General features: G+C 44.9%; 1 protein-coding gene across 2 annotated transcripts in view; it reads left to right on the top strand.

Moving 5' to 3' along the window:
- LOC116384222 (transcription initiation factor TFIID subunit 4) overlaps positions 1-12,685 on the top strand; it is an 80,530-nt gene that overhangs the window by 35,802 nt on the left and 32,043 nt on the right. For both annotated transcript variants that reach the window (XM_031848698.1, XM_031848699.1), the window contains one exon: positions 2,668-2,724. In XM_031848698.1, coding sequence (XP_031704558.1) covers positions 2,668-2,724 — 57 coding nt within the window. The remainder of the gene's footprint in view (positions 1-2,667; positions 2,725-12,685) is intronic.

The raw sequence follows: 12,685 nt of genomic DNA, 5'->3' as shown, positions 1-12,685 counted from the left end.
AGAGAGAGAGAGAGAGAGAGAGAGAGAGAGAGAGAGAGAGAGAGAGAATCTTTGGCAAATGAAAATGCCCGGCGGTGCGACATTAGCAGAAAGCTAGGTTAATTTAATTAATTTTGAATGGAGCAAATGTCCCACAGTAAAGATTCTCATTGCAGCACACCTCACCGTCCTAATTGCATTATTACGCTCCGGTCCAGGATATTAGAAAATCCTCTGGTTGATGAACGCCGGCCACCAAACCTCACGACCTGTCTGTAAAAAATGTTTTTTTTTTTAAAAGACATTGCCTCAGCAGGAAAAAGGCCACTGTGTGAAGTGTGTTGTTAAGAAAACGAGTAGTGACGTCGTGTGTTCAGTTCTACTGCCAGCAGTTCTCTTCGTTAACCGGTTTAGTGGGGAGCTTCTGCAGATTTGGCCAAGTTCCTGTTGGAAGGGCTCGCCCCGGGGCTCTCTGGACTGCGTGAGCATCGGCGAGGAGAGTTTGTCTTCACCTCTGAGCCGTGTCCGCGGGTTTTTTTTTTTTTGGCGCCCGTTGCCATGGCGTTTCAGTTCGAGCAGAAGTTTAGAGAGCAAATCTTTCTTCTTCTTTTTTTTTTTTCTATAACATTGTACAAAATATTGTGGACACAAGTATATTTATCGGTCAATGTAACAGAATGATTACTTTACTTATTGTCCTTTTATATATTTTTCTTATTCACAATGATAAGTGTCAAACCATAAATGTATTTCTTTGGCATTTTGTCCTTTTAAAAGACTTTTTAAAGGTCAAAAGAGGTTTTTTATTCTCACTCTCCATTAAAGACCAGTATATAGAGGGAGACATCCATCACTGAACACATCATAACCCTCAAAACTCCATGATGTTATGAAGCCAGACGACACATTGCATTAGTGGCTCGTCTAGCTTTTTCTCTCACACACTACTATCCTATTTAAAGAAAAAAAAACAAAAAAAGACAGGTGTAAAGCACCGCTTGCTATTGATTTTTAGCTATTTGGTGGATATTTGTGTCTTCCACTCTCAGTAAAAATGTTAACGCAAACGAGAGAAAACCACGATGATAAATAAACGTGGCAGTGACTGCTGTACGAGGAGCGATCGGAATAGAAGCTTCTCCCATTTAGGAGAATATATTGACAGAATATTAACTTTCCACACACAACCGCACAGATAAAAGAAACAAATACACCCTGTGGGGGCCTTTAAAAAAAAAAAAAAAGAGTCTTATAGGCAACAAAGTGAAACTTGTCAAAATTGCTTGTGGAATATGATCGACATCACAGATCGGTCGTATACTGTAAAACGCTGTATTGGAGTTTTGTTAATTTTTTCTTTCCAAAAACCCAACGTAAGCGTCCAGCACCCGCTCCTCGTCTCCCCATCCGCTCTCTCTCCTGTAAGTGTGGAAACCAGGGCAGCTGACAGAGGAGATGTAAAGCACGCCAGTGGCACCGCTGCCCTTTGTAAACAGTCCATCTGCACCCCCACCCCTCCTGCCTCCCTCCTGCTCGAGTGCCCGCTAATTTGACCTCCTGAACAAGAAGCCCCGCTGAAATAATCCCCTCTCCTCCTCCTCCTCTTCCTCCTCACAACAAGCCCTCCCCTCCACTCTGCGCCGTCCACTTAGAATATGACTCAAGTCTTTGGGGGATGCTCCGGTCCGACCGGAGGGCAAACGCATTAGTCTTACTTGTGATACCGGCCAGTACGTGAACCGCCTGATATATTTAAAGCCAATTAGCAGGAAGGCTATGAGGAGAGGAAAGGGGGGGAGGCCTGGCCCGCACTCACATTTTGATTGATTTAGCATCGGAATAGATATTAATACTCTATGTACCGTAAAATATATCCAATTATTGTTTTGTCTTCGACGTCTGCTTACATAATATAGCTTCTGAAATGTGCCAGTGGATTAGAAAAAGACAATTAAACATACTGGACAATAAGGGAAGTATATAATTGCACCTAAAATGTCAACGGTTATTTGTGGACCTGACCTAAACAACACAGATTATATCCAGACCCCACACCCAATCCCCCCCCACACCCGCCTCCAAAAAAAGTAAACATCAGTTAGCGTGCAGTACCATATTCTACCGCACCGCCCGCAGTGGTCAGCCGTACGTGTACATTTGGCCGCGTGGTGAAGGATTCCCAGGGACAAGCACGTTCGCCCAGATCTCGGCTGCTGATTAAAATAGAAGTGCTGTGTTGTTACGCCAGGGACACGCACACACACACACACACACACACGCACAGCGACAGATAGCCACACAGTGACACACGCACGCACACACACGCTGCCACTGATACTCACCAACATCCTTTGCCCCGTGTGTGTGTGTGTGTGTGAGTGTACTGGCTCCTGCAGAATTTTTAATAACCTCTTTTGATTAGAATCCCCCTCCAGCGGCTTATTTAGGGATGGATTTGGAGCGGGGTTTAAAGGCCATTGCCCCCCCGGGGGAAGGCGCTCCATTGCACTTCTCTGAATTCAAATACGATGTCCTTGACACCTCCGTATCCTGTCCCCGTTTTGCACTATTTTTTGCCGCAGCAGCAGCAACAGATGAAGCGGCGAAGGAAGGGGGATGTGGGCTCCTTTTTAAAAAACAGCTGTTAACCTGTGTCCCCCCCCTCGCTTTCTTTCTTTTACTCCTCAGAGTCGCTCCAGGCAAGAGGACCCAGAGCAAGCTCGACTGAAACAGAAAGCCAAGGAGGTAAGCTGCCGCGGAGATCATTACCCTTGACATTTCCCCCCCTCCCGACTCCCTTACATACGTTCTTTTATGCATCGCTACATATGTAATGCCATGTAAAGTCGGACTTAAAAAAAGAAGTTTGAGGAATCACTTGCGCCGATTGATGCCCGAGCGATTTTCTGTGCGCAAAAGACACCCTCCACTTCGTACGCCCACCCCCCTAAACTTATTTTCTTTTCTTCTTCCGTCTCAGCTTCTTCATCTCGCACCCATTTGAATTTTTGACTCATTGAGCTCCTCCTGTTTTTGGTCAATGAACACGGTCAGTGGACAGATATTCAGTGGTGAATGTAGAAGCCTTTGCAGGTTTATTCTTCACCCTAACCCTTTTTGTTCAACATATTTGTCAATGCTATTTTGTTGTACAATATCTGTCTTTACTTACTTCTTGTGACTTCTAAAAACCCTGTTGTTTTACGTCTCTTTGGTGAAAGAGTCAAATTTGCAACATTAGCTCAACAAGGCCATAAAAAGCAAAGTGAACGAGTGTTCGTCGGTAGACGTACCGATTCACCCTCCACATTAACTTTTACTACCTCAAAGGAATAAAAAGAGCTGTTTCCCCTCTTTGAGTAAGCGGTCGAGGCAGAACACGTCGCGTTCCAAATTGGGAGGTTGTTTTACCGAAGTGGTGCGCCACCGTATCCTCCTTACTTTAAGTGCAGGTTCTGTACATGGTGGAATTCCCAGCGGACCCCAGAAAGTAGACCGCTCTCCTGTTAGTGGTTGGTTAATGTTGTTTACGCAGCAGTTCTGTCACAGCTGAAGTTTGCGTTTGATTTATTTATTTTTTGCCCTTTGTTTTACTCCGGAGTAACTTCACTGGGTGCTCTCAGTCCTCGGCGTGCTGACGAAGATCAAGAGGATTGTCTTGAGCTTCCGTAGCAGAGCGAGGAGGCGGGAGGATGAAACATTCACCTGTTGTTGTTGTTGTTGTTGTTGTTGATGTAGAACTTAAAGACGTGGTTTCTAAGTTGCTCTTTTTTTGCTCTTTTTATTCATCCGGGTAAAGTTTACTGAGCATGTATGCACTTTTCTCACTAACACTTCTACCATGTCACCACCTGACGGTGCAGCTACTATCTGTTTATGTTGGCCATTCATGCTGCAAATGCCTTGCTCAAGGGCAACTCAGTATTGTTGTTTGAAGTATAACGTTTTCAAGGACTTTTTTAAGCCCAGTCTGCTGTGTTGAACTCGTGACCTTTGAGTAACAAGTCACTCAAAGGTCAACACGCACCTCTCCTGGACATAACTTTTCTTTCTAGCAACAGAGAGCCCTGCTGTAGTTTTAGAACATTCGCACTACGTCTCAGCCTATCCATAAGCCCCACATATGCAAATGAGGCAGCGTAATAGGCAATAAGCGATAGGTTGGCCCCCCCCAGGGGCCGTGTGATCAAAGCGGATCTCCTCCCCGTTAAGTGGCAGTCCGCTCGTCATCTGGATGCGGCCAGATTAGCGCGAGGAGACACGGCGTGCGCGCACACGCTTATCATTTGCTTCTGGAATTTTAAGAAGGTAGTTTGGAAATCGTCACTTTATGTAATGCTTTCTCCCGCTACAGAGAGGCGAGGAAGACTCCCGACCCCTCCCCTACACACACACACACACAAACACACACACACCCCTCTTTCACCCTCCCTCACCTCTTTCTTTTCTTTCTTTTTTTGCCTAATGGCCGTCGTTTCTCAGTCCCCGTGCCTCTCCGGTCTCCATCACCTGAGTTTGCTAGCGAAGTCTGTCGGCAGCTCACGCTTCTGTGCAAAATTTCATCAGGGTAATGAGCCCGAGCTCGGGCAGTGGAGCCAGCCCCCCCCCCGATCACACACACAAAATAACCACCACCACCAAACAATCATCATTTAGGAGAGATGGAATTACAGCGTGTTACGTACCTGAACCAAGTATCGAAACGGGCAGAAAAAGGGCAGGTGTACGACCGGATATTAATCCATGAACAAGGAGAATGGTCAAGCACAGGTTGAATATCTAGTCAAGTCAAGTCAATTTACACAGCCCAAACTCTCAAATTTGCCCCAAAGGGCTTTACAATATGTACAATGTGCAACATCTCAAGCCTTGCAGGAAGGACGAACTCTACGAAAAGAGGTGAGAGAGCGGCGGTGGAGCATCTTCTCGCAGGGCCACATCATAGGTGCGCTTCAGTTAACTCACTAGCATTGCGCATATTCTCTCGGAATTATCACCTTTTGTTTTTTTGACGGTAACAATAAGGACAAGTTTGGATGAGATCCATTTGGTTGAACTATAGTCTATATATCTATAGATATATAGATATATATACTGTATTTGGTGTTCAAACGTTTTTTGTCATCTTGTCATTGATCATCTTAGTGCAACAATCAGGCCAAAATGTTCACTTGGAAACGATATATAAAAATAGGCAGAATGCCACGACATTCACTAGGGACATTCATGCTCCCCAGCGGATGAAACCTTGTTATTATGGTCAATCCATGAGCCTTCTGCTGGTGCCAGCCTCAGGCCAAACGCGTGGACACACAGAATATAGAGCATACCTCACAATATTGCAGGCAAATGAAGGTCACCCAGTTGATTCATGCTCCCAAGGGGATAAAACCATTGATTCCATGGTCTGTCTTCTGGACCTGGTCTAGTATAAACTTAATTACGATATCAGAAATACCACAATGCTTTTCTTGTCCAGTTGACACTTGAAGGGCTTCAGGATTTTAGTCTTAGTAATTGCATATGTGAATTTGCACCGACAGCTTCGCCCACAGCCTCGTCACCAGCAGAGCAGGCTGGTCCGATAGACGCTGGTGGAGGTTGTTGTTTTTTGCGTGAGAGAGAGGCAGAACGGTCCAGCGACCCGGTTTCCTTCAATTCACAACCATTTGGCCGAAAGGTCAGATGGGCTATTTCAAAAAAAAATGCCCCCCAGTGAAAATCAATGGGCAAATGGTGGCGCCCAGTTCCTGTTTGTTGTTTGTCGTCTTCGGCGGCGGTCGTGAGTCTGTGTGTTCTGTCTGTTCCATCAGCGGGGCAGGAGGCCGGGCGATGCCTAATCATAGAGAGTGAGAGAGGGAAGGAGACAGAGAAACGGAGACAAAGAGATGGAGGGGGAAAGGAGACTTGAGGGGGGAGAGGCAGAGAGAGATAGAGAGGGAGTTAAGGCCGGTGGAGATACATCACGATGTCAGACACACAGACACACTGCAGCCACAGATTCATCATCGCAACCGCGTCTGCAGGCGCAACTGGACAACGGGGGAAAAACGAGTGAACTGGAGAAGAGGAGCGGAGCAGGGACGGGGCAAAGATGGAGGGTCGGGGGGTAAGACAAATTGGCTACCACACCTGGCCGGAATCTGGCCAAAAGCCCGTTGAGGCTGCTAAAGCATGTCCACCGTATAGCATTGTTAATTCTGAGCTGTTAAGGACCCGACCGTCGTAAACTATGGCCTTCCTTTTTTTTGTCCGAGGGAAACCACAAGTTGTGGAAATCTCAAAGCTTTATTTTCCTCAAACATGTTTCCTTTCTGGGCATTGAGGGATTTGCTTTCACCCGTTTCGACGTGCCGGCACTGCTTGAAATGTCTTGAACCTATACCGAAATTAATTCCGACCTCAGCTCAACTCTGAGCCTTGCGTGGCTCCAATTAAAAGCCTACAGTTATTCGTTCCTGCCTCGCTGTACAGCACGAACATATATGTTGGAAACCATGAATCGAATTAGACCGATACGATACTCAAGTGACTTATGCACAACCGTAGTGAAAGCGAGCCGTGTTTATGCTCATTTATGTTAAGCCTTTGCTCAGCCGGGACCTTAACGCACACACACAATCAGGAACGTGTGTTCTTGATTGGGCCCCGGCATCCTCCACAAAGTGACCAGGTCACGGAGAGATGGGAATCCGCCCACGCCGAATAAGCCCCTTCAGCCAGAGAGGAGAGGCTCTCGTGTGTCAGAGGACAATGTAGCGGCCCCTTAGTTTTTCATTAGGGCCAGTAATATCTGCCGGCTCACAGGCTCTCGTCCTCTGGCCCTCCGCAAACTGCTCTGCTCAAAGAGGCAGCCCCCCCCCCTCAAGCAGGCAGGCCCCCGGGGTAAAAAAAAAGGCCCCCGCAACCCTCCTCCGTACTCTCTTCCCAATTCGGAGTTGTTGTATTCTAGTCTTCTAGGCAGATACGCAACACCTCAGTATGCCTGTTTCCTTCTCACAAACTGGGTTATGCATTCCTTTAGCAGGTGTACTTTTTTTCTTTGAAAGATCATAGAAAGTTGATGTGGATGATTTAATTATCACATAAGACGGGTCTGTTTTCTGGGTCCCAAAGTTGTGCGGGCTACTAAATAGCACACCGTAACCCTATTTTTTATTTGTTGCTTTGTTGCCGGTAGTAACTTCAGTTCTTCTTCACCTCAAGACATGTTACGAGATGAAAAAAAACAAAAAAAAACAGAAGCGGGCTTTAAAAGTACCTTTGGTGTTCCTGTGTGTTTTCGAATATTACAAAGTGCTGTAATGAGAAGGAAAACAACAAAAAAAAGGAGATTCTTTTTTTTTTTTTGCCTCAGAGGGAGATAGCGACTCATCTCCTCGCTGTACAAGCCTGTAGGTTCACTTTTCTCTTTGTGCGCCAGAGCACTCCTTGGGACTCGAGCGACGGGGGAATTGGGCGTGCTGAGCTACGCTGGTGGCGAGGTGCCAGCCTCCTGTGCCTGGGATGTAAGTGAGCGGGAGGCAGGACACGTTTCAATTAGGCAACAAACACAGCACTCGCGCTGAGGCTGGGAGGAGAGGAAGAAGAAGAAAAAAAACACACCCGCACCAGCTGACTTCCCCCTTCTGACCTCTCCCTAAAACACACTCCCCTCTCCACCGCTCCGCTCCACCTTTTGTCCATTTAAAAAATCTGAAGTGTCATTTTTTTTTTTTTTGCCAAACTCACGCGGGAAGGACAGTACCGGGGGTCTCTGCGAGGTGATGCTAAGTGTGCCAGCTCGGGCCTGCATGTTTCCATTAGATTGTCATGTTGGCTAATTAGAGAGCAGCAGCATGATTCACCTTGTTAATTAGGAGGACTTGCACACCACGTGCCCGGGGGCGGCGTGGGGAAGAGGAGCCCAGCCTCAGAGCCTGCTAGTCGCCCCGCTGCCTATGAAGATTCCCCTTCTCATCTACCTTTTTTCGCTCCTTTTTTTTTTTCTTTCTTTTTTTGATTTGGAAATGAATAAATCATCGAGATCGTCCCTCTCTCGGAGTGTGAATATCTGAGTTCTCATCTTCTCCTGGATGCAAATTAGGCGTGATCAATAGAAGGTGACGAGCGGCGAATCTAAATGTAAAAGAAAAAGAGAGAGAGAGAGAGAGAGATAGAAAGAGAGAAGAGACTGCTAGACGAAGCACGCCAGCGTGGAATGAGACAAAGCGAGAGAACATTTAAAGTAGGAAATTTCCCCTTAGATAAGCAGTATTTTTAATGATCACCTCTCTCTCCCGGTGTAAGGCCGTCAGAATCTGCTTAACACTGACTTCTGGCTTCTTCGTTAAACACTGTTCCCTGGCAAAATGTGCAGCGCAAATGTTATTATTTATAAAAATGATACTTACTCCAACGGAAAGGCGTCGAGTCTTTTGGACACTTTCAATTTATCACACAGTCCCGTCCCCCCCCCCCCCCCCCCCCCCCCCCACCCCCTCTTCGCGGTTTAATTCCTGCAAATAAGTTGCAGATGAAGAGGAGCCGTAGGGTCGTGATAGTGACACCCACATAATGACCTTAGCTCCAGGGACGGCCGAGGGCCCTGAATAATTGGTCCTTGGCCCTGGAAACACTTCTGACATACTGCTCAGCTTCAGAGGACACTCTGAGCCAAGACTATTAGCCCGTGCATGTATTTTGAATTCATCTCCATAGGTAAAATAATATAATCACAAACAGATTCAGTTGAATATTTAAGGGGATTTGTGTGCGTTCAAAAGGACGATGATGAAACAGAATTTCAAACACATTATTATTATTATTTTGCATCTTTAATGCGCATGATCGGATTTATTGTCTCGTTATTTAACAAGCTTGGTAGCAGCACAATAGTGCAAACGCAAATTATTGTAAGTGTTGCATCTGATCAGTATAGTAAAGGTCATTGTAAGTGTCAATACATACTGGGACAGGTGGCATTAAATGGCATAATGTGCAGATTCTATGCATACGACTTAAATCTATATATTGCATAAATATAGACTGTATATATTCAATACCTATTAGGGCAATTAGACATGGCAGCTCACAGCACAACTCATCATGCACACATGATGCATACTGTAGGTTATCATATATTGAATCAATATTTGATCTTGAGAGAACGCTACCACATGTAATTACAGAGCTCCGTCGACGAAGTCATAGTTCCGAAACAAAGACTTGCCCACATTAGCAGGTCAGGGCTGAGCCCATCTCTTTGTGGTGCCTGAGCGCAGATGGAGAAGTGAATCCTGATTCGTTCACCGCAACTGGCACTTCTCCCCGCGGCAAGCTAACTGCCAGGCACTTCACATGAAGAAAGGGCCTCGAGACGCAGCTCCCAGATGTTCGCGTAATGTCGGCCATGTGTGCGTCAGGTGAATGAGAGCCACGCATTAAAGACATGCATCAGACGACGCATATGTGAAATGTCCACACACACACACACACATGTGAAGCAGAGGGAGTCTCACACACAAGACGGTGTGTTTTGGATAGCAGCATTTGAAATATAAGTATCTTTGTTTAGCATGTTGGCATGGTAACTAATTAGCAATAAACAGTTGAGGCAAATGGGAATGTCATTAGTTTTGCATGCATTTAGTCATAAACAAAAGTATTGCACACATTGAAATTATGACATGATGATGGAGCTAGATAGAAAAGTCAGAAGTACGCCAACGTTGTTACGAAACATCCTGAGGGGAGCAAGAATGTCTGTGTACAAAATGTCATCATGACAATCCTATCCAGTAGTTGACGAGACATTTCCTTTCATCATAAATGTGACCCTCACAGTGGCGCAAGAGCAAATGTCATGGGACCATCAAAGTCATAAGGGTCTATCCTCGGTACCGTGAATGCAAAATTTCTTGGAAATCCATACAACAGCTGATGAGATATTTCACTGGGGACCAAAGTGGTGGAACTACCACCAGGCCGACGTTGCCATTCCTAGAGCCATGCTGCTAGCAAGGATACAACTAATAAAATATTAAACTCTCCTACAGAGTTACTAGATTTGGTTTTGGTCTGATTTATAGTTTTATTAAAAATAGTTGAAATCACAATAAAAACATGTGTGTTCGCATAGCTTCAGGCCTTGCGTGACGTACATTTTTTCATCTGCTCATGTTTATGTGAACAGGCTGCATTCGGCCCAAATTAATATTTTATATGTGATATTAGAAGGTACAATTTCTGGGCAAAATTTGCTTTTGTTTGCAAGAGAGGTGGCAGTGAATGAGGGGAGACGACATGCCATAAAGGTCCCAGTTGGGCTCGAGCCAGCGTTGCTGTGATTACACCCAAGATGAACGTACTCTACAGTAGATAAGAAGTAGTTTTGACTGCCACCTGACATTGAAGCTGACTTATGGGGAGCTGTTGGGATGCCAATGTCCAGTGGTACTGAAACCGTCTGTCCTGCTCCCCATGTCTCTTATATGACTGACATCAGACAAAACTTTATAAATCAAGCCAACGAGTTGATAGATGTTCTCCAAGCCATTCTATGACACTGCCTTCTCATTGGTGTTAACTTAACATTGTATTAGTGTGTACAGTGAGTACGGAAAGTATTCAGACCCCTTTAAATTTTTCACTCTTTGTTTCATTGCAGCCATTTGCTAAAATCAAAAAAGTTCATTTTATTTCTCATTAATGTACACTCAGCACCCCATCTTGACAGAAAAAAACAGAAATGTAGAAATTTTTGCAAATTTATTAAAAAAGAAAAACATGGAACATGAAATATCACATGGTCATAAGTATTCACACCCTTTGCTGTGACACTCATATTTAACTCACATGCTGTCCATTTCTTCTGATCCTCCTTGAGATGGTTCTACTCCTTCATTGGAGTCCAGCTGTGTTTAATTAAACTGGTTGGACTTGATTAGGAAAGGCACACACCTGTCTACATAAGACCTTACAGCTCACAGTGCATGTCAGAGCAAATGAGAATCATGAGGTCGAAGGAACTGCCCAAGGAGCTCAGAGACAGAATTGTGGCAAGGCACAGATCTGGCCAACGTTACAAAAGAATTTCTGCAGCACTCAAGGTTCCTAAGAGCACAGTGGCCTCCATAATCCTTAAATGGAAGAAGTTTGGGACGACCAGAACTCTTCCTAGACCTGGCCGTCCAGCCAAACTGAGCAATCGTGGAAGAAGAGCCTTGGTGAGAGAGGTAAAGAAGAACCCAAAGATCACTGTGGCTGAGCTCCAGAGATGCAGTAGGGAGATGGGAGAAAGTTCCACAAAGTCAACTATCACTGCAGCCCTCCACCAGTATGGCAGAGTGGCCCGACAGAAGCCTCTCCTCAGTGCAAGACATATGAAAGCCCGCATAGAGTTTGCCAAAAAACACATGAAGGACTCCCAGACTGAGAAATAAGATTCTCTGGTCTGATGAGACCAAGATTGAACTTTTTGGCGTTAATTCTAAGCGGTATGTGTGGAGAAAACCAGGCACTGCTCATCACCTGCCCAATACAATCCCAACAGTGAAACATGGTGGTGGCAGCATCATGCTATGGGGGTGTTTTTCAGCTGCAGGGACAGGACGACTGGTTGCAATTGAAGGAAAGATGAATGCGGCCAAGTACAGAGATATCCTGGAAGAAAACCTCTTCCAGAGTGGTCTGGACCTCAGACTGGGCCAAAGGTTCACCTTCCAACAAGACAATGACCCTAAGCACACAGCTAAAATAACAAAGGAGTGGCTTCGGAACAACTCTGTGACCATTCTTGACTGGCCCAGCCAGAGCCCTGACCTAAACCCAATTCAGCATCTCTGGAGAGACCTGAAAATGGCTGTCCACCAACGTTCACCATCCAACCTGACGGAACTGGAGAGGATCTGCAAGGAAGAATGGCAGAGGATCCCCAAATCCAGGTGTGAAAAACTTGTTGCATCATTCCCAAGAAGACTCATGGCTGTACTAGCTCAAAAGGGTGCTTCTACTCAATACTGAGCAAAGGGTCTGAATACTTATGACCATGTGATATTTCAGTTTTTCTTTTTTAATAAATTTGCAGAAATTTCTACATTTCTGTTTTTTTCTGTCAAGATGGGGTGCTGAGTGTACATTAATGAGAAATAAAATGAACTTTTTTGATTTTAGCAAATGGCTGCAATGAAACAGAGTGAAACATTTAAAGGGGTCTGAATACTTTCCGTACCCACTGTATATAGACCAGTTAGTTTGAGGCTGTGTATCAAACTAAAATCATGGTGCAGTTTCACTTTATTAAGACAGTTTTGTTTCCAAGAACAAATGAAGCAACGTTTTTTTGGTTATTTTTTGACCATTTTTAACACAAACACATTTACATAGCAGTATTGTGTATCAACCCAGTTTTAATACATTTAACTAACATCTACACCAGCACCTTTAACAAAATATAGGATGGTTTATATAATATACAAGTACGATATGTCTCTTGAGGAGCCTCACCATGCCATCGACCATAACCGGTTCTTTTTAAATGTTTTTAGGTGTTCATTAAGATTCAGCTTCATTCTTGTCAACATACTCCAATTAACTCTTTGCATTATACACGGTAGATCGACCTATAGCCTTGCAGTGCAAAAGGTTACAGCCGTGATCGGAGATTAGATTGAAGCTTAAGACAGACACCCTTGTTTAAAATGTATGCGCTCTACCCCGACTCTTT

Source organism: Anarrhichthys ocellatus, unplaced genomic scaffold, assembly GCF_004355925.1.
Source record: "Anarrhichthys ocellatus isolate YVR2014 unplaced genomic scaffold, GSC_Weel_1.0 scaffold8, whole genome shotgun sequence".
NCBI lineage: Eukaryota > Metazoa > Chordata > Actinopteri > Perciformes > Anarhichadidae > Anarrhichthys > Anarrhichthys ocellatus.
This window is presented reverse-complemented; position numbering and strand designations above follow the sequence as displayed.